The sequence below is a fragment of the Prosopis cineraria genome, unplaced genomic scaffold (assembly GCF_029017545.1).
Source record: "Prosopis cineraria cultivar Desert tree isolate PC_DT_omini unplaced genomic scaffold, ASM2901754v1 PC12, whole genome shotgun sequence".
Lineage (NCBI taxonomy): Eukaryota > Viridiplantae > Streptophyta > Magnoliopsida > Fabales > Fabaceae > Prosopis > Prosopis cineraria.
The window spans coordinates 7,291,384-7,313,309 of NW_026555343.1; the positions used below are offsets into that span (position 1 = coordinate 7,291,384).

At 31.5% G+C, this 21,926-nt stretch overlaps 1 protein-coding gene, 1 long non-coding RNA gene and 1 pseudogene across 2 annotated transcripts; all 3 read left to right on the top strand.

Annotated features, from left to right (window-relative positions):
• The first annotated feature begins 3,293 nt into the window (after window positions 1-3,293).
• Window positions 3,294-7,955, top strand: LOC129288026 (disease resistance protein Roq1-like). Its single transcript, XM_054924336.1, has 2 exons — window positions 3,294-3,584; window positions 7,421-7,955. The coding sequence occupies exons 1-2, from the start codon at window positions 3,298-3,300 to the stop codon at window positions 7,944-7,946; spliced, it is 813 nt and encodes a 270-aa protein (XP_054780311.1). The 5' UTR covers window positions 3,294-3,297; the 3' UTR covers window positions 7,947-7,955.
• Window positions 7,956-8,349: 394 nt separating this feature from the next.
• Window positions 8,350-11,862, top strand: LOC129288025 (disease resistance protein RPV1-like; annotated as a pseudogene).
• Window positions 11,863-13,706: 1,844 nt separating this feature from the next.
• LOC129288010 (uncharacterized) lies at window positions 13,707-16,073 on the top strand. The gene is made up of 3 exons (XR_008587863.1): window positions 13,707-13,828; window positions 13,976-14,123; window positions 15,823-16,073. It is a non-coding gene; the product is annotated as an uncharacterized LOC129288010 (long non-coding RNA).
• The last annotated feature ends 5,853 nt before the right edge of the window (window positions 16,074-21,926 follow it).

The window sequence follows — 21,926 nt, forward strand, 5'->3', positions numbered from 1 at the left end:
TCACTGAACTTTATGACAACTTTAATGAAGGAGATGAGACTTCAAAGTACTTTTGTGAATTTACAGGACTTTTTATGTTTCAATTTCTTTCACAGAGCCTTTTCTTTAATATTCCCTCCATTTATTATTGTAAGATTTTTTTAAAGTAACATATTAAAAAAGATAAAATCTTTTAAATCTTTTAAAGTAAAATTAGTAAGATTTTTTTAAAATACTCTTAATTAAAAGTGTAATTAATAAATTAAAAAATTGAAACACTTTATAAAGGCAAACATGGAAACATTGTGTATTTTTAAAGACATCTAATTAATTCATTGATATTGTAATTCAATTAAAATTACTTTATATAATATTAAATTAAAAGAGTAAATATCAGATAAGTGTGCGGTATACTAATTTTTTTTTTTAATACAGGAGCTCTCTAACCTAGCCATGGGGGTGGGAAATGATTCCTAAAGTGAGGTGTTGTGGCTTTCGCTTTAAATTGCTGGTATCACTATCACTTTGCAAATTTCAAAGTGACGATGCATTTTGTTCTTAGAAGTCTTCAATTAATGTTTGAAACACGAGAAAGTGGAGATAAATTATATATTTAAACAAAAGTAATATTTTTGTTCTTTTCAATTTTAATGGGCGGTAGGAAATGATTCAGAAAGTGCGATTATGCGTCTTTTGCTTTAAATTGCGAGTATCGCTGTCACTTTAACAATTTTCCGAATTGATGAAGCATTGCCATTTGTTTTTAAAACTCTTGAAGTTTTTTTTTTTTTGGACCGTAAAAGTCTTGAAGTTTGGAACACGAGAAAGTAGAGATAAATTATTTTAACAGAAGTAATCTCTTTTCCCCTCCTTCTGTTATATAATTAATTTCAATCCCTTTCATCCATTATGATCCGTTCTGATTTTGTCATTTTGTGTGGGAGAGGACATTGATCGACATTATGGGCTTCATTCTATTTCAATTATTAAAGAAAATGACATGTCCTTGTTTATCAAAAAAGAAAAAAAGAAAATGATATTTCCCTCCGTTGAATTACCAAGGACATAAAACTCCACAAGCTTCTTTAATTAAATAAACCACATGCAAATTAAAGAGAGTGAGTCTGTATTATACAATGGGAAGAAGCGTCTCTTCACTGTCACAAGTTAATAACTGTTGACTTATTTGGTCAAAATTAACATTATTGACTTGACTCTGTCAATTCTTAAGCGATAAATTAAGAATTGAAAACAAACATATTAAAAAAAATAAAAGTATATTTTTGCGTCTAAAATATTTCTTGAAGAGCACCCAACATTCTATCATTTTTATTAGTACAATTTTGCTCTTAAAATTATTAAATGGAACATTTTTACCTTATCTATCAAATTTTTTAACAATTAACGTTTGAGGTTAACATTAAAATTTTGACAAAAATGATAAAAATGCTCCGTTTTGATAATTTTAAAGGCAAAATTGCTGCAACAAAAATATTAAAATACTGGGTGCTCTTCGAAAAATACTTTAAGGGCAAAAATGCACCTTAACAAAGGAAAAAAACATACAAACTATCATCTTCAATGGACTTTTAAGATGGAGGGACATTTAACTATTATTTAACTTTTTCTCATTAATACATGCTCTCTTCATTTTTATATATAAGCAAAACTTTCATATATTTCCTCTTTTTTTTCATTTAATTTAATTGATAAGAATTGAATGGTTAACCTATAAAGTTTAATTTTTTAAATAATAATGATTGATATAAAAAATAATTATTTAAAACTAACTAAAAGTAAGGAACTGAAAAGGTACTTTATAAAATTCAACAATCAAATTAAAATTTATATAAAATTAGAAAACTAAAAATATGCATCAATTTAATTTTTTTTTTGGCTATAAGGAAAAGAAAAGTAATTTATGAAGCAAGTTGAATTCAACATTTTGTTTTTGGTAAAATTTGAATTGAATTTATGGAAAGGACAGCAGTCGGCGGCGAGAAGGCATGGGCTTTGATTGGGTTGGGTGCACTCGATCGGTTGCCTCTGTACCACTAAGTATAGTAACAAAAACACAGCTTCAATTATCAAGTAAACGAGAAATAACTAATGAACATGCTTGTAACCTTTCTTCATAGCCTTGGCAATATAGTTAACAATATTGTGAATCCATCAATTATCAGAGAACAACTAACAACAACAACAACAACAAGCCTTTATCCCACTAGGTGGGGTCGACTATATGGATTGCAAGACGCTATTATGCTCTATCATTTATCAAGCTTTTAAGAATATTATTAATTAAGAGATCGCGTTCAACAACTTCCAAAAGTGTTCTCTTAGGCCTTCCTTCACCTCTCTTAATCGGACTCAAAGTTATACATGAATGCAAAAGTGAAATTCTTAAGGGCGCAATCAAACCCAAGTTTAATTGTAAATTTCTTTCAAACAATTAATACAAATAAATCTCTAATATTAATTAATTGTATTATACATGGTGCTGCGATTTCCTCTTACCATCAATAACAGTAACATGAGGGAAATTTTCATTTTGTAAAATCCAACCTTTGGTTTCTAGCTTTTGATAATCCTTAACTTGGGGGAAATTTTATAAGCTCAGTTATAAATTCTAAAGGTTTAGTTGTAAAGAACGAAAATTTAGTTGCATATATATTAATTGTAAATTGGTAAAGTTTTGTAAACTAATATAAAAAGTTTAATTATAAAATTCGAAATGCTTAGAAGATTAATTGATAAAACTTTTTAATTATTGCTTGGTATTTTAATCCATAATTCACCATTGATTTGCAGCTGATATTTGAAGATTTAAATTGAGCTCTCACGGTCTGCGACTAAGCTTTTTCAATTTACGCAGCTGAGCTATTTGTTGACTTCGTAGGAAATTTTTATCCATTCATTATTATTTTTTTAAGAAAAATGGATTCTTGGCCATAACTTTGTAATTTTGTGGTCCCAATTATTAATTTGTTTCCATGGTCCTTCCATGTCATTTCCCAACTCTAAAATTTAAAAGCAAAAAGTTGACTTTGATTCGTGTTCTTCTGTGTTTATGGAGGGATCTATTATTTGTGTACCAACTACCAGTAGAGACGGATCTTAGTTCATAACTTATCTCCATCAGCAACTATGTCTTCCTTGGCTTCTTCGTCGGCCAAACCTAAATTCGCTTCCTACTACGACGTCTACTTAACATTCATAGAGACCACAAATTTCAATGAAGACTTTCTGGTTAGATCTCTAAGAAACGAAGCTATCACAGTTTTCGTGGACTGCATATATCCTTCAGCGATGATGAGCATGTCTCTGTCTCCCGCACAGAAGGCCATGGAAAGGTCAAGAATTCTTATGGTTATTTTCACACCGAAATTCCTTGTTGCCTACTCCAACAAATTATTTATTGAGAGACCCCAGAAAGTGACGGAGTGTCACAAAACGATGAATAAACCGGTGGTTCCTGTATTCTGGGGAGTGAAACAGAAGCAGGTGGTTAATCATTTGGCGACACGATACAAGGTTTTGGATTGGATAGGAGCCGCCGTTGATGCTACATCGCAATCCGGCTTCAATCTGCCCACTGATTCCAGGTCACAACTAATTCTTCTTCTTCTTCACTCTCTCTCCCTCTTTCTGGTATCAATCTTTATATTACTGATATTCGTGGATTTCTGGTATTTTGGTATTTTCGCTGCTGTGCCTTCACGCAGGTTTTTTTTTTTTTTTTTTTTGGGGGGGGTTATCTATAGGTATCCTCCCATGGAACAATCTTATTTAAGACACTATTGTCAGCACTAAATATTAGCACCTCTTCCAACGAAAATTCGAATATTGGTTTGGCATGTTATGAGAAACTAACTACAATGCAAGTTTTATTTGACATTTGGGACTTATATCCAAATATTTAGGCTAGTTTGCGTGCTATAATGAAATGGATTAAAAAATAAAAAAAATACAATGATCAAGATGTGGAAAAGAGATAAGTCCACATGTTCATGAGGGGTGGGCAATTTAGTTCACAAGGTTTTGATTCATGATTCTTGAGGTTTGTGACAGGTGTGTAATTCTCATATTTGGAATATATAGTATTGAGTTTGTTATGTTTACCATGAGATATTAGATAATTTAATTCATTTTTATTCTTATTTTTTGAATCCGTTCCCTTCCGGCAAGCAAATGGGTCGTTTGAGTCTTTCAATTCCTGTGGCCAATAATTGGATATGTTGGTATTCACTTTGAATTTTTGATTTACTTCATTTGGGTTTTGGTAAGTCAGCATCTGTTGTTGTTGCAGAGCAACCTGGACCGTCCAAATATGAACGATCCAGATTCATTATATAATCTTTTACATTTTTTTAAAAATGAATTATACTTCCTCTTTTTTAAAAATAGGGATGAAAAGTTAAACACAAAATACTGGATTTATCTTCCTTTTCTTGAATTGGGCAAGTCAATGTTTGATTTGAGTTTAAATGAATTAAGAGAAAATTCTATGTTTATTATTTTGTTTGAGGGAAGTGAGATGATAAGTTACTTTCCTTAATGGACTGAGTCTGCGTGCTTCTCACATAAGTGATAAGTGCTCTTATTTTAATAGATGTGTATCATTAGAAGTTAGGAAAAATTAAATTTATACATACCCTTACTTAATAAGTTTAAGTTTTATTTAAGGGGATAAGTATATTTTTACTCAGGATAGAATATTTGTAGGCTGCATGACCAAAAAAAAAAAAGAAATATTTGTAGGCCAAGATTATTTCTGTGAGAACATGTTCAAGTATAATGTTAATAAAGTTAGTAAATGTTTACAGTTCTGTTTATATTGTTGACTCTTACGATTTGTGGTATTATCATTTCTTGGTCATGTTAATTCTGGTAAATTAATATGATGAATCTTGATTTAATTCCACAGACAATTAGGAATTAAACAAGTCTTGTACCAGTTGCATGCATGTCGGCTAAAATAAAAAAAGCCAACATTTTCCCCTATGGTAGAAAGAAGGTCAAAATTATTTGTTTCGGTTCACTCTGATCAGGGGTGGAACCAGAACAAGAGGACTTGTGGGGGAGAGAATTTAAAAAAAGTTATATTTATACTGATATTTTTTTAAAAAAAATTATATTTAGAATAAAAATTATATTAAAATACTTTTACAATATGAAAAAAGTCATAAGATAAGAATAATTTAGAATTATATAATTTTTTTAAAATATAAAAAAATAAATTTAAGTCCTAGTATATTTTTTATACACATAATAGAAACTTAAAAAAATTACATGCTTGGATGCTCCATGAACTTAAACTAATATTAACCTGGCAAAAAAAATAATATTAACCTGGAAAAAAACTAATATTTTATGTTTGCTCTTATTTAATAGAGTGTCTTAATTAAAAAATTTTATTAATTACACTCCCTAATTAAGAGTATATTTGAAAAAAATTATTAATTGCATATTGAAAAATCCAAAGCATCCTATATTTTCTATTATCTTATTTCCTGAAAATTATCTTATATTTTTAAACGAAAAAAATATATTTTTGTTTAATATGCATACAGCATAAGAAATTATATATGTGTGTAGGGGGGGAGTAATCTTTTTATTACAGAAGGGGTGGGACTTCATATGCACAGGCACACACAATAGCAGTACACCCTCATGCACAGGCACTCACAATAGCACAATATAAGTAGGTCTGCCCCTGACTCTTATATTTGTGATTTGCATGGTTGGCCTGCTATGGTTGACAAAAAAAATTTTATGACTTTCATTGATGATGACTACATTAGATATTGATATGTCTATTTAATTCATGCAAAGGATGAAATCTTAAAAAATTTAAGATTTTTAAAACTAAAGTAGAATCTCAATGAGAAACTTTTATCAATAATGTCTTAGGATAGACATAAGAGGAGAATGCTATGGTCCAAAATATTTTAATCTGTTGGTATAATATATCAAGTAACGAACCCTTATTATTCCCCACAACAAAATGATATAGTTGAAAAAAAAATAGAGTTCTAGAATAAATGGCAAATGCTATACTATTTTATTCTAGTTCTAGAACAATATACATGCAATCTTCAGTGAGTGGCACTTGGTCTAGGGGCTAGAAATTTAGATTATTATTTCGTTTTATAGAATACAGGATTGTGAGATTTAGGAATAAGATTTGTGGCTTTTTTAGCAAAACAGATAAGATTTGTGATGAAGTTAGTTTTGTTGCAATGTATATATGTTGTTTTAATTTGAAATAATGTTGATATCAATTCTGGCTGGATTATGTGTTGAGACTGTTCTAAATGTAAATTGTCATTTTTGCTTGTAGGAGGTTGCTTAAAACGTAGCTTCTACATTTAAAAAAAAATTGCCAACTCATATTTGATATAGACTTACACATTTGACTATTATTTGAAATAATCATCAAATATGCCCTTTCAAATTTGACCAAAAGAATTTCTAGTAAATTATAGCTGACGGTTATCAATAACCATCAAGTATAAGGCTACATATTTGATGGTTAAATAACTATCAAATATGTGTTAATGCAATAACTGTTAAATATATGAGAAAATAATTGTCAAATAAGCCTAAATTTATTGTAGCATATTGCTAAGCTGCATATCATATATTGATCATAGGGTTCCTATAATAAAAGAAAAAGATAATATAAACTACAGAAGAAAAGAAAACCCGATAAACTATTTTAGAGTTTGAGGATGCAAGGCAATAGTTAAAGTTCCAAAACCTAAAACGAAGAAATTGGATTAAAGAAGAGTTGAATGTATCTTCTTGAGATATATATGCTGAAAATAGTAAGGCATATTGGTTTTTTGGTAATTGAAAAAAAAAAAAAAGTAATCCACATCCTGTCAATACAGTCATTAAATCAGACGATGCAATTTTTCAAGAAGATAGGTTTAACTCAATCCCAAAGCTCGATGATATTTCTCATTCTAATAGGAAGTCAAATCCAGAGAATAATATTTCCAATAATAATACCTTAGAAGAAATGGAAATTAAAAGTAAAAAAGGCTAGGAAGGCAAAAACCTATGGTTTGAATATTAGGAGTGCAAACCATCCTTAAGAGTCTTCACTGTATCCTAAAGGAAATATAATTTGCCATCAACTCAATTTACACCCGAAAATTGGAATAGGTAGGGGTGAATTAAACCTAAAAAAAAAGTGTTGTTCATGCCTTGAAAACACCATATACAACTTCCTTCTTCATCTATTCTTCTTCTACTCTTTAGATCAACTATTCACTCCAAAATAATTTGATAAGTGAAAGAGTGAACTTCGTTGTTCAATTGAATTATATAGAAGTTATTTAAAATTTAATATTTACACACGCAGACATATCCTGTTTTGTAGCACTTAACATGTACTTTTGTTTTTTATTGTTTCTAAAATCTTTTTGTCCAGAAATGATAGTGAGATTATGAACATGCTTTTGGAGAAACTAGATGAATACTTGTTTCATGATCTCCCGCCACATCCAGTGGGGTTGCACCGTCAGGTGAAAGATGTACTTGACCTGTTGAAAGGTGAGACTTATTCCATGATCGGAATATGGGGGGTTGCAGGTATTGGCAAAACTACTTTTGCTAGAGCTATCTATGACAGAATCGGTGGCAAGTTTGAGAGCAAAAGTTTCCTTGCAAATATCAATTATGAGTGGAAGAAAGATAATGGTCTACTTCACCTACGACAGCAACTTATTTCAGATGTTCTCGAAACAGAAAGTGACTTGATTCATGATGTTAAGATGGTAACTAGTCCAATGAAGGAGGTACTCTCCAATAAAAGTGTACTTGTGGTATTTGATGATTTGAATCAAATAGACCAACTCATAGCGTTATGTTCAAGTAGTGATATGAGCTTTGGCAAACGGAGTTTGGTATTTGTTACATCCATAAATAAGGATCTACTTCTTGATCTTGGATTCTAATTGTATGAAATGAAGACGTTGGACGAAAGTGAGTCTCTTGAGCTTTTTAGTTGGCATGCGTTCGAGAAATTTCATCCAATAAATGATTTCATGAATCTTTCACGGAAAGCAATACCTTTTTGTGAAGGACTGCCATTGGCTCTTGAAGTTATTGGCTCTCTTTTGCACAAGACAGTGAAGCCGAAGTGGAATAATGTGTTGAAGAAATTGAGAGGTATTCCACATGGTCAAATCCAAGAGAAACTCAAGATATGCTTTGACTTTTAAATGATTCAGAGAAAGATTTATTCTTCAATATAACTTCGTTCTATATGGGTCAGAATGTGCACGATTTTATACAAATGTTAAAGGGTTCAGGATTTCCTGTAGAAAAGGCAATGCATGAAATTATAGAGCGGGGCCTTGTAAAAGTTGATATGAATGGCAAGCTTAACGTTCATGATTTACTACGATATAGGAAGGCAAATAAGTCCTAACAAGATAAAACATGAATATCTCTATGATGCATTCTTGAGTTTTAGAGGAGAAGATACACGTAAATCTTTTACTAGTCATCTTTGCACTGCTTTCAAGAACGCAGGTATTGAGGTCTTCATGGATGAAGAGGGGATTCAAAGGGGTGAAGCCATTTCTTCCTCTTTATTGCAAGCAATTGAAAGTTCTAGAATGTCAATAATTATATTCTCAAAAAATTATGGTGGATCTAGTTGGTGCTTGCAAGAATTAGAGAAAATCATGGAGTGTCACAAAACAACTCATCAACAGGTTTTACCAATATTTTACAATGTGCAACCATGTTCGTAAACAACAAAATACTTTTGGAGAAGCATGGGCAAGACTGACACTAAGAAACTCAACAAGTAAATTGAAGAAGATGATCAATTGGAAGAGAGCACTCATTGAAGCTGCGAATATATCCGGGTGGGACTTGAATGAATAGAGGTAATTTTGATTGTCATTTTTTTTTTTTTGCGAACAAGTGAACAAGTTTGATTATATTTTACCTGTTACTGTATGAAATCTCCAAATGAAAACAATCATATTAAGAAAAGAAAATATTTGGTTGTAATTAGGATGTAAATGACCAAGCTTAGTCCTGAAAATCACGCAATGAGCACTAAATAAATCTTAAAAATAAGGTAGCCAGGACAACTAAAAAAGGTTTTTGTGATTTTCTTTGAAAAAAATGCGACAGAAGAGGTGGTTAAATTTAGTTTCACACATAACAAACACCTAAAAATAGATTTTAGCTAACACTGATTTTAAGATCAGGAAATAGATCCAAGCACTTAGAAAAGAATTGCTGGTTCCAAGATCAATTGAATGCCAAAAGTGATCTTGACTTATGCAACTCATTTTTGCCAAAAATAAAACAGAGAGAATTTAAAATTATAAAGAAATTAAAATTAAAAATGGATTTGGATTTGGAACAAATCCAAATTCAAGAATATTTGTGTATCTAAATGAAAGATTTGATCCAAATCCAAATCCAAATTGAAATCCCTATTAATCTAGAAGCACCCTTAAACAAGTTTAGTTAGCACTGATGTTAAGATCAAGAAATATATCCAAGCACTTAGAAAAGAATTTTTAGTCTCCAAAATCAATAATTGAATGCCAAAAGTGATATTGATTTATATAACTTGTTTTTACCAGAACTGAAACAGAGATGATTGACGATATTGTTGAAACTATTACAATGAAGCTAGACAGCAAAGATTTATTTGTTGCTCACCACCCAGTCGGAGTGGAGCCTCGCGTGCAACATATCATCAAGTTGCTGACTAATAAATCAAATGAGGTTATCATAGTTGGGATATGGGGGATGGGGGGGATTGGTAAGACTACTATTGCTAAAGCCATCTTCAATGAAATTGGTCACACTTTTGAAGGAAAGAGTTTCCTCTCAAATGTGAGGGAAGTGTGGAAGCAAGATAATGGTCAAGTTTATCTACAAAAACAAATTCTTTCAAGCATCTTTAATACGAGAAGAGTGAAGCTAACAAGTGTAGAAATGGGGACAACTCTAATCAAGAAAATGCTTTGTAAGAAAAGAGCCCTTGTTGTTCTTGATGATGTGGATACTGAAGATCAGTTGAAAGCTTTATGTGGAAGTCATGAATGGTTTGGTCAAGGTAGTAGAATCATCATCACTACTAGAGATGAACGGCTACTCAGGATCCTTGGATTGGATGATCATAGCATATACAATATGAAAGAAATGAATGACAATGAATCTCTTGAGCTTTTTAGCTGGCATGCATTCAAGCAACCAGTCCCAGAAGAAGATTTTGTTGATCTTTCAAGAAGTATAGCTTCTTATTCAGGAGGTTTACCGCTGGCTCTTGAAGTTCTTGGATCCTATTTGTCTGATAGGGAGGCAATGATATGGAAGAGTGTTTTAGAGAAACTGCAGCAAATTCCAAATGATCAAATACACGAAAAGCTAAAAATAAATTATGATGGTTTGAGTGATCAAACAGAGAAAGATATATTTCTTGATATATGTTGTTTTTTTATTGGAAAGGATAGAAGTTATGCTATACAAATATTAAATGGTTGTAGACTTCATGCAGATATTGGAATTATTCGTTTGATAGAGACTAGCCTTGTAAAAGTTGGCAAGAAAAATAAACTCGATATGCATGACTTACTACGTGATATGAGAAGACACATCATTCATGAGCAATCACAAGAGGAGCCTGAGAAGAGAAGTAGATTATGGTTTCATGATGACGTCCTAGATGTTTTGAGAAATTGCACTGTAAGAATGTCCCTCATGACTTACTATCATATTGTTTAAGCTGTTTCTTTATTAGTCATTCTGCACTCCCAATTTTTAAGTTGACTGTTGTGGGTTCAAACATTTTTATCTCTTATGTTGCTTGTTTTGCATTATATTATATTTCAATAAGTGAAATATCATTTTTTTAATTTTCTTTTACTTCTATTTAATAGGGAACAAAAGCAATTAAGGGTTTGGCTTTAAACATGTCAACGAACAATTCAATATCCTTCAGTACCAAAGCATTTGAAAACATGAAGAAGCTTCGTTTGCTCCAACTTGATCATGTACAACTTGCTGGAGACTTTGGCTATCTATCAAAGGAGTTAAGATGGCTTTGTTGGCATGGATTTTCCTTAGAAAACTTGCCAACTAATTTGTGTCTAGAAATATGGTTGCCATAGACTTAAAGTGGAGTGATCTCACACAAGTATGGAAGAAAAGCCAGGTATTGATCACAATGAAAATTTTAAATTAAACATGAGTAGCAATAGTTGTATCAATTTGTTTCCATATACATTTTTATTTTTTTCCATTTATTGTGTGATTTATTTTCAAATGTTCTATTAGTACATGCAGATGCTACATTGCTTGAAAATTCTCAATCTAAGCCATTGTCATCATTTGACAAAAACACCTGACTTTTCAAAGTTACCATATCTTGAAAAGTTAATACTCAAAGATTGTCCACTTTTGTCTTCAATTCACCCCTCCATTGGAGATCTTAAATATATTATTTTGTTAAAGTTAAAGGATTGCAAAGGCCTCAATCATCTCCCGAAAGGCATATATAACTTGAAATCTTTGAAAACTCTCAATTTTTCTGGTTGTTCGATGATTGACAAGTTGAAAGAGGACATTGGCCAAATGGAATCCTTGACAACACTGGTGGCAAACCAAACTTCTATAGCACAAGTTCCCTTCTCATTAGTGAGATTGAAAAGCATTAAATATGTGACTTTATGTGGCTATGAAGGATTGTCACGTGATGTATTTCCATCCATTGTTTTGTCTTGGATGTCACCAACAATTCATTCAAAGTCCTTGTTACGAGCATGTAGAATCATGCCATCTTTAATAAAGGGCCTATGACATCCTTTATTTGCTATCCGTGAAGCACTAGAAGCAAGACCAAGCACATCTCAAGATTCATGTGGAAAAACTCAAGTGTTTATTGGTTTTCATGAGCAAGCTCACATGGAAAGGTTAGAGACATGCATGAGTTCATTAACTATTCACATGGGCGGGATCAACAAAGTAATGGATGCACTTTTAAAGAGCATTTCACAGGTTATTTAATATCTTTCTCTCTCTTCTGAAACCTATGCATATCAAATGTAGGTTAAACTTTAATAAATTTCATCTAGGTGTAATAATGTATATTATACTGTTAACACAAATATTATGTGCGCTCAAGTGTGTAATAATGTACTTTATGCTAAGTTGTTAACCATTCAAGGCAGTTATACAAATTTTAAATTTAATAGACCAATCATTTTGGAAGAGGTAATAATTGGAGATCATCATGAGATTAAATAGTTAAATAAATTATCTAGATTCCTAGTAATTTTAGATGATTTTGTATTAACAATCCTCAGAGAAACCACCACGAATGTATTTTTCAATTAAAACCAGGGGCTTAATACTCCTGGTGGTCTTTGATTAAGTACACCTATACAATGTTCAGTGAAAGAGTAATTAGAAAGTATCAAATATGTGTGTTAAATGTTAAATGGTCATTATAGTTTATTATACTATTATATTTCCTCTGTTATCAATTAATTGGGGCATTTTTTTCTTGTGTTCATGGAATAGGGATCGAGTGATGGAGGGGTTGACTATTCTCATCCTAAAGATAATTATCCTGATTGGCTGTATTTTGAGAATGAAGGATCTTCTATATCATTTAAAATGCCTCAAGTTTTTGGTCGTTGTTTAATAGGAATGATCGTCTACATCATCTTTTCATCTTCTCAAGATAGCATGGCATCTGTATATCCTGTTGGCATCATGATAAAGAATTTCACAAAGGGTACTATGGAGTTTTACAGAAGAGATGATGGCAACGACTTCTGCTGATGAAGAATGGCAGAAAATAATACCTCATCTGGAACCTGAAAATGAGGTGGAAATTATGGTCAATTTTGCTCAAAAACATATTGTGAAGAAGACATTAATCTACCTAGTATATAGTGAAGAAATTAAAAGGCTCAACATCACTTGATGGTGTTAAATATTGATAATAGGTTTGTAATTTTTTTGTCAATTGGGGTTGTTGTACAAGATTTGCATTGTGTTTATTCTTAATATATATTGATCAATGTTTGTTTCTATGTAATTGATGACTTCCAATATTTTTTTTTTTTGAATTTATTGGTGTCTTTAATGCAAATGAAAGTCATTTATTTAAATTTATTATCAAAATATGATTAAGTGGATGATTATGTGTGAGAATGGATATGAAAATGTAATTGAAAGTTAGTGGACTAATTTTAGCGATAATTTTAAATTTTAAATTTTATACATGTAAGAAGACCCAATTTATGGATCCAAAGGTAAAAATTTTGAAACCTAAGTATAAGAAAATAAATCTAAAAAGAAATTCTGTATAAGTCATGTTTACTATAGCAAAACTCAAATTTTAATAAAACACACATATAACAACCTAAAAATTTGAGCAAAGTTAAATATATATATATATATATATAAATTTATGTTTTGATAATAATTATATTAATCTTGAGAATGATTATGTCGAGAATGGATGTTAGCGCAGTGGAAGATGGTGCGCATGTTATGCACCGAGTCCCAGCAAATACTTGGCACCAAGTCTCGGCTTCGAATTCCAGACCCCTCAAAAGAGGGTTTTTAATTTCATTTTATTTTGCCTATTTCAGCTTCCAAAATGACAAAAGTACCCTCATTTCATCAGCTTTTATTTTCTCCTTCTCTTCTTTTTCCCTGTTCAGTCGTGAGTCACCAGAGCTAAAGAAATTTCTGGATCTTCATTTTGTGGCCTTCGATCTTGCCTTCTCCGCCGTTCCATCATTGTTGTCGGTGGTTGTAGGCTCGTCGTCACCTCGCAGAAAACATCCAGGTCTACTAACTTTATTTTTTTTTCATTTTTGTTCTGTTTTCTCTGGTCTGTGACACCGTCGATCACTGCTGAGGGGGGTTCTATTGATCTTTGCTTCTGGCTGATGTCATCAGAGACTGTGATGACTGAAATTTTCTCTGTTGGCAGCTTCTTTTCTATTTCCCTTTGGTTTGTGCACTCCGTCAGCTCTCTCTCTCTCTCCTCCATCTTCCCTGTTATGCGTCGCCGGCCAACCTCCTTCTTCCTTGTTCGAGCAACATCTTATTCTCTTAGCTTCCATCATTGTTGATTAGAGGTAAGGATTTCCAAATCCTTCCTCTCTTTTCGGTTCTGCAGTGTGTGTTTGTGTTGAAAAGAGTGTTCAAGTTGTGATGCTTCCTCTTAGCTCCAGTAGATACGTGAATGGTGGAGTAGATAGGGGTTTAATCAAGCTGAAAATTTAAGCTAAGGACATATTTTGGTAGTTTATTCCTCCGACAGTGGGATTATTGCAAAGGGAAAGATTAGATTTAATTTTATTTGAACGTATTTTGATTTTCATTGAAGGAATGAAATTGGAAAGCCGAATTAATTTAAGTATTGGCATTAAAGAGTTGTTGGAAAAATTGTGGGATGAGATATGAAGAGAAGAGCTTAACATTAAAACTTGAAAATATGCATGTGAGGTGTTACCCTTAGAAGAGTTTTGTTTAATTTTGATATTTTTTTAAAATTTTATTGGTTATTGTAAGAAGTATAATTAGTATAGGTGTTGGTATTGATCCATGAATTAAAGTTGGGAGTTACAAAGATGATTTGACTATGAAATTAATAATATATGATTATTTGAATTATGGAAATGAATGGGTTGTTGATGGGAGATTGTATTTTAATAGACTATTGAGCTATGATTTTAAGGGATTTTTATATGTAAAGTCTTGATTTTAAAATTTTAAATTGATTATAGCTAAATTTTGATGGTGGAAATGTTGTGAGAAAATTATTGGACTTATTGAAAGTTTGTTTAAAAATCTTAAATTAATTTATAGGGGATTTGGAGGAAGAGAAATTTAATTGACATTGAAAGGTGAATTCTTAAATTTTAGAAATTTCAAGTAAGTGGATAGCGTTCCAACTTATTTTTTAAACAAAAATTATCTTGACTAAAATATTATATTTTCATATAAATCATTAATAGTAACAATGAATTTATTGGCTATTTGATTTTTAATTTACTTTATTTTGTGAAACTCTCTTGATCAGATTCTATGATTTTAATTAACCAGTAAATGCAAGATTCGACTTCAATTGTGAGATTTCATTTAGAAAATATTGGATTGATACAGAAAACGATTCATGCGAGTTCAACATTAAAAATATAAATTTTATTTAATAGTGATTATTTTCTTACATGTTTGAAATTGGTTTTGAAAGGGATTTTATACAGAACAATAATTGTTAGCGGCAGTTCCATTAGCCTTGGCGCCTTGGTAAATAATTAGTTAGTTTGAATTTCGTGAGCCTCATTCTTTTGTTTATTGTTCGTGGGTCTAATACCCGTGTTTGATTTTATGGCTTCGAGCCACATTTGGTTAGCATTACTCTCATGGACTGTGTGTCTACGTTTGTTTTCATAGCATGAGTCGTGTTTGGTTATTTTTCTCATGAACTGTATGTCTACGTTTGTAATTTGTTTTGATAAGTCTTTATAATTATGAGTTTTTATTTTTTTTATGGATATATTTTTCATTGGTTTTGATTAGTGACATATTTATAATTATTTAATGTAGTTATTTGCTTTATTGAAATTAAATGATAATGACACTTGATATAATATTTAATGAATTATGATTTTATTTAAAGTTACATAGAGTCTTTTTATGTTGAATTTTATTAAATATTTATTGCAAAAATTGTCATCTCTTGCACACATAATTATTTTTAATTTTTATTTTATACATATTTAATTATTTATTGTTGGGATATTATTCATTAAAAATTTATTTTGGTCTCAGATTTATTAGCTGGCATTGATCCTGCCGCTGACCTCTGAAGGGGAATACAACATTACTGGGTACTAATTTTGTTTGGTATTGTAACATTTTGATGTAAATGTTTAAGACTTGTGTATCATAATTTAGAAGTAAAATTAGTTGCTCCACATAAGTTAAAGTTAGGGTTTTATTTTGATATATATTGTTTGCTAACTGAAAGGAGTTAAACTCCTAATTGGTACTATAATTGTGAAAAATTATTGTGTTGTAGAATTTTCAAGAGATCTTATTTAATAGAGAGGTTCTACCGAAATTTCTACAAAAAATACTAGAGCTTTTATTATAAAGTTTGTCATAATTTTCAGTATAAATTCAATTATGTATTAAAATAAAAAGATTGCTATCAATTTAAGGCTTAAGGGATGTGTGATATGATTCATATTTTTATGCCTGTCACTTTCTATTTTTAGGGCGTGACAACATAGTTTTCATCTTTAACGAATTTTTAGGATGTTGGGACCTTATTTTTTACCATTCCTCACTTTTAGCAACTATAGAATGTTCAGGAAAAGGGAAAGAGCCAAAGGAGGGTTGGAGAAATTTGAGTTAGCAGAAAATTAAGGGTTTGGCTGAAGATTGATCCAATTAAGCATTTCTTCTCCTTCTTCTCTTTGTTTTCCTGTACTTATTTGTAATAACCCAAAATAACAACAACAACAATAATAAATTTTAAGTAAAAATTTATCATGTAATAATGTATTTTAATAGTAATTATATTAATTCTTGTGATAAATATGACAAGAAGGGTAGCTGGTGTTATTGCTTACTGCAAGTGCACAGATCGTAGCAATATAAGATGAGTAAAGTATCGTTTCTTCGAGGATTTGTTTAAAAACAATGATCAAGCAAAAAAATTAAACAAATTCGATCAAGTTGAGCTAAATACAATTAGGAAAAGTTTGATCTTGTAAACTAAATTAACACTAGTAAATAAAGAAAAGTAATTGATTCACACAACATAAATTAGGACTTAGGATTATTTATCTCACTTGCATTTTATAACATTGAAATTACTTCCTCTCATAAATACTTTTGAAAATAAGTGTTAAACCTAGGGTTCTAAAAATACTTGGACAAGCTCTCTCAAGTCATGAACAAGTGTTTAGTAAAATTAATTGCCCAAATCTCTTATTACAATTAATAAAACTGAATTTTGAACACCAACCCTAATGTGGTTATGCAAGACTAGCAAGTATATCTCTATCTTACTAGCAAAACCATCCATTCAACATGCAAATATCAAGTTCTTGCATAATTTTACCCAAGTTCTACACTCAACCTAACCCTCTCAAGTATCAATTAAGTGAACCCAACATCTAAATGGTGGCCAATCACTTAAAAGCATAAAGGAAAGAGTAAAATAAACATATATATCATTAATCACAAAAAGAGAGGAGGAACATAATGTTAATCCATACAAGTGTTCAAAATAATTTTGAGCAAAAAGTTTAGCTACTTATAAACATCAAAAAGCTACAAATACATAAGATATTCATAACCATTACAAGATTAGAAGAAGAGAAATGGAGAAGAATCAAAGGAACTAAAGAAATAGAGCTTCAAATCTCTTCAAAGCTTCAACTCTTGGACCCAATTCATTCAAAGCTCAAACCCTAGTGCAACAAAGCTCCTAAAGTGTCTTCAAGTGTGTAGAATGACTTTTAGGTTGAGCTCTCTGAATAGATGTGTCCTACCCAACCAATTTTAGACTTAATAAAACACAGCGTTTTCTGACAATAGCGAAAGTCGAGAACGAAAGTTACGACTTTGACAGTTTTACTCAGTTTTTATAGCTAACGAAAATTATTCAATTTATGCTTGATTTCTTCATCCAAACTCCTTCCAAAAACATTTACAAAACTCCAAAAATACTTCTAATCAAGTCTTCAACCAAATTAACACAAAATTAGGCTAAAAAATATCAAATTAAAGCTAAGAATATAAACCCAAAACAAAATGTATATTTTCCTAATTTGGACAGTAAAAACATATACAATTGAGCCAAAATTGATTAGAATCTAAGGAAAATGTGATGAAATAATACGAAATTCTAGAGATTAACATACCCCCAAGCTTACATTTTTACTCGTCCTCGAGTAAAATAACCAATAAAACAACTAGATTGATCAATTATCCATCTACTAAGCATGCATGAAAATTTCCTCACTAGTTGCTCCAAATCTATATCAAAGAGGATAGCAGTGAAATATAAAGGAATGCCTGATTCACAAGTTAAGAACTTGCTTGTTAACAATATAGAATGTGTGTGTGTGAGACCAGAAAATGATTCTCTTGCAACTATCAAGTTAAGATGTAATAACTCAATATGCATAAAACAAGCTCAATATCAAGACTTCATATGCCTAAACTCTTCCTCTTTTTTCACTAAAAGATCACTTCACATAATCCAAAATCAATGAGACTTTGTAAGCTTGTAGCGTGGTTAAAGGTTTTGAGCTAATAGAAAGAAAAGGATAAATGGAATTCAAAGAGCTTGAGATAAATGATAATGAAAAACAAACCATTCCATCTTTACTAGCCAAATACCTTCCCCTAAACTTATCTCAAAAATCATTTCTTATTCTCCAAATTTATTGATATTGAAACTTTTTTTTTTATTGCATTTTTTTTTCTTTTCATGTATATTTCTATTTTTTATACTTTTTTTAGGAGCACAATTAGTGGAATCCTACACTTCATTTCTATTCCTCACCCAAATTTATATTAACAACACCTCTTAACAACTAAACCAATCTTCACAACTAACAATAATTTATCACTTATCTCAAGAGTAAGGTAGTTCATAATTTTTTTTAAGTGGTAGAGGTTAAGGTCTAATGTGGGTTTCAAAAAGAAAATTTACATGGTTTTCAATTCAAGGCTCAAAAGGGATTCAAGTGGGAATAATGCGATAGGTAGGATTAAAAGGCTCAAACGCATTTAAAAGAATGCCCAAATCATTTTTCAACATCATGTGAAGTAATTAAAATGCTTCAAGAGATTTCAAAATAGGTTTTAAAGTTTCTCAATTGAGAAAGAAAATGTACATCAATTTACCACAAAATTCCCTAACAGAGGCACTCAAATCATTGTCTGATGCAAAAGTACAAAAAAAGATTTCACAAATTGCTAGAAAACAAGCCTTAACACTACAAATCAAGCATGCCAAAATATTGATCAAAACTTCCTAAAAAATATACAGTCTAAGCAACATTCTATCATTAGACCAACATTCAATTCAAAAATAATTTCTCAATCTAGATCAAATTTAAAAAAAAAAGGAATAGTAAATATCTAAGTTTCAAAATTGAATTTCATGTCAATTCAGCCAAAATAATACCCTCACCTCCAAACTTAAATTGAACAATGTCCTCACTGTCAAAAAGAAAAAATAAAGGTCCTCTCTCATGTAACTTAACAACCAAAAAGAAGTTGCATGAGAGGCACAAAAATTGATATCTGTAACAGTATAATTGAAATATATCCACAGGCAGCCCAAAAATACAACTAACTACGCTAGCATGTACAATAGCAATCAAATTGTCACAGAATAATTAGTTGCAAGAGATTAGTCAAGGTATCATAGATTAACTACAAAAAGATCAAAGTTAGCCCTACACAAAAGATAACGGCTAACCATATTTACCCAAAAAGAGATCATCAATGGCTAGTTAGAATTAAAAACAGAAATAAAAGGCAGTAAATTAAAGAAAGGTGAAGCTAGTCAGTGTGAGTGTCAAAATATTAGTCAACATTAGTGTTAGCCTCCTCTTCTTCCTCTGACAAGTCTATCTAGAATCTTTGATGCAAGAATAGCTCAATGTGGTAGAGCCTAAAGTCAATCCAATCAAGCTGGCTCTGGAGACCCTCATGCATATTCTGGATGAGTGCTGTGAGGTTGCTCAATGTAGGCTCAACATTAAGTGGATCAATATGCCTCATACCATTTGCATCTTATTCTGGCACATCTCTTAGTCCCTTAACACATTAAATTTCTTTATAATTGAACTTTTGCAAAGGAGAGAGCATAAGATTCTTCGGGTAAGTGGGAACCTCCTTTTCTAAGTACACTTGAGTAATCAAGTGTGGGAATTGAAATGCCTGCTTGCGATATTTGCTTCTGGGAAACATTCACATGTACTCAAACATGATCTTTGAAAAGTCAACAAGTTGCCTCATCATCATAGTATACAAAAGGGCAACTTGGTCAACAGTCACATCACTCATATGGGTCATTGGGATAACATTAAATGGCAAGAAGTGCCACCATATATGAGTTGTCCTATTCAGATTATAGTGCAGAATGCTCTTGGGATTGCAATGAGTATTATGTTACTAAATATTTTTGTTAGGGAGGCATAGCATTTAGACTACATTATTAAATGGCAATTGATTTCTATCATCCTCGTAAATGGTATATTGGCACTCTTCCATTGTAGAAAGGTTGTACACCTTTCAAAATGTGTCTACAGTGATCTCTACCTATTTGCCCCTTATCTTGCATCACAATATATCCTTATAAGCAACATAAGCATAGTAAGCTTCAATAAGCGGTTGAGAGGCATAGCTCCATTTATAGATGAGGATAGTAGCATGATAAACATTATGCAAATCATTGTAAAATTGTTCAAACTATCTCAAAGGGAAGGGTCTCTCTTGGACTATTTTTTACTCCTTTAAATATTGCTTAAAATAATTTTGAATTGTATCAGTAGCAAATCAGGTTTTATCCTATCCCGATGCCTTGGAGCTTTCACCAACTTCAGTAACTTTGGCTTTTTTAGAAAGTGAGATACTTTTCTTACCCATGGCCTACAAGAAAGCATACAACACAACACCATAAAGCAATAGCCAGTAAAAGTAAGGACAAAAGTTTAAACCAGAACAAGTAAGTTTCAATGAAGCTAACACAAAACAGCACTTTGCACAACATGTTTAAACGAGGTCTAGCTTCCACATAAATAGATTTGAACTTAGTAAAGGATACAAAACATGAAGAGAAAAGTCAAGTCCAAAATCAAGAGGCATGACATTGAGTGTTGAGCATAAATCACAATAATAATCTCAAGTTAAACAATGAAAGTGACTCCAAAACAAATTTAGCTCATTTATGTGCAAAGCACACATTTAATTATCAATATTCCAAATGAAAAAATTTTCCAATCTCAACACCCAATGCTAAAATTCCCAATATGATGCTAAAATTTCCAATGTCAATCACAGTTCAATCAATGCAATCAGAAATCAATCCAGCCACAAAGCCAATGCTAAAATGCCAAGGTATTATTATCAAAATAAAGGTTTCATTGTCCAAATTTTAGCACAAACGAGTTCAATTCCAACAACAAACTCAAAATCATAGAGCCTAATATTAATTGATAAGCTAATCTAAAGCAAAGGAAAATAATGGCTCAACAAGGTAGCATCCTTAAAACAAAAATTTCATTTTTAGTAATTTTTTTAACTCAATCAAAATTAATTACAGCAACAATAATGGCTTAACAAAGTGACATACCTCAACAAGCTACAGAGTAACCAACAAAGAGTAGATAAGTATAAAAAATGATCAAGAGCGTAGAGGGCAGAGTAGATAGCTTAGAGATGAAGACACTATGGTTCCGTGAGTCGGGACTCGAAACCACAAAGTGAAGTTCTTCATTAAAATTATAGGCTTTACTCGATGAAGGGAGTAGACTAAAAATAAACTAGCTATAATGGAAGAAAATGAAGATAAAGAATTAACTGGGTGAAGCTGTAAACTGCTGGGAATGCGAGGCCAAGCTACAGTGGAGGGAAGGATGGCAAATGTGATAGAGTAGTGGTAGATGACAAAGACGAGTGGGTTAGAGCTACGATAGAAGACATGAGAAATAGGAGGTGGCTGACGGTAACTATGAAGCTGAGAGTCAAAAACACACTATGGCTCGAATGAAAATGGCAAAAAAGAATCAATCTCCAGATCTAAACGCCAGCGATTGGAACAAAGATTGGAGCAGAGGGTTGCAGCGGATGCAAAGGTGAATAGGGCAGAGTTGAAATCAGTGAATGAAATGAAGGAGAGGTGC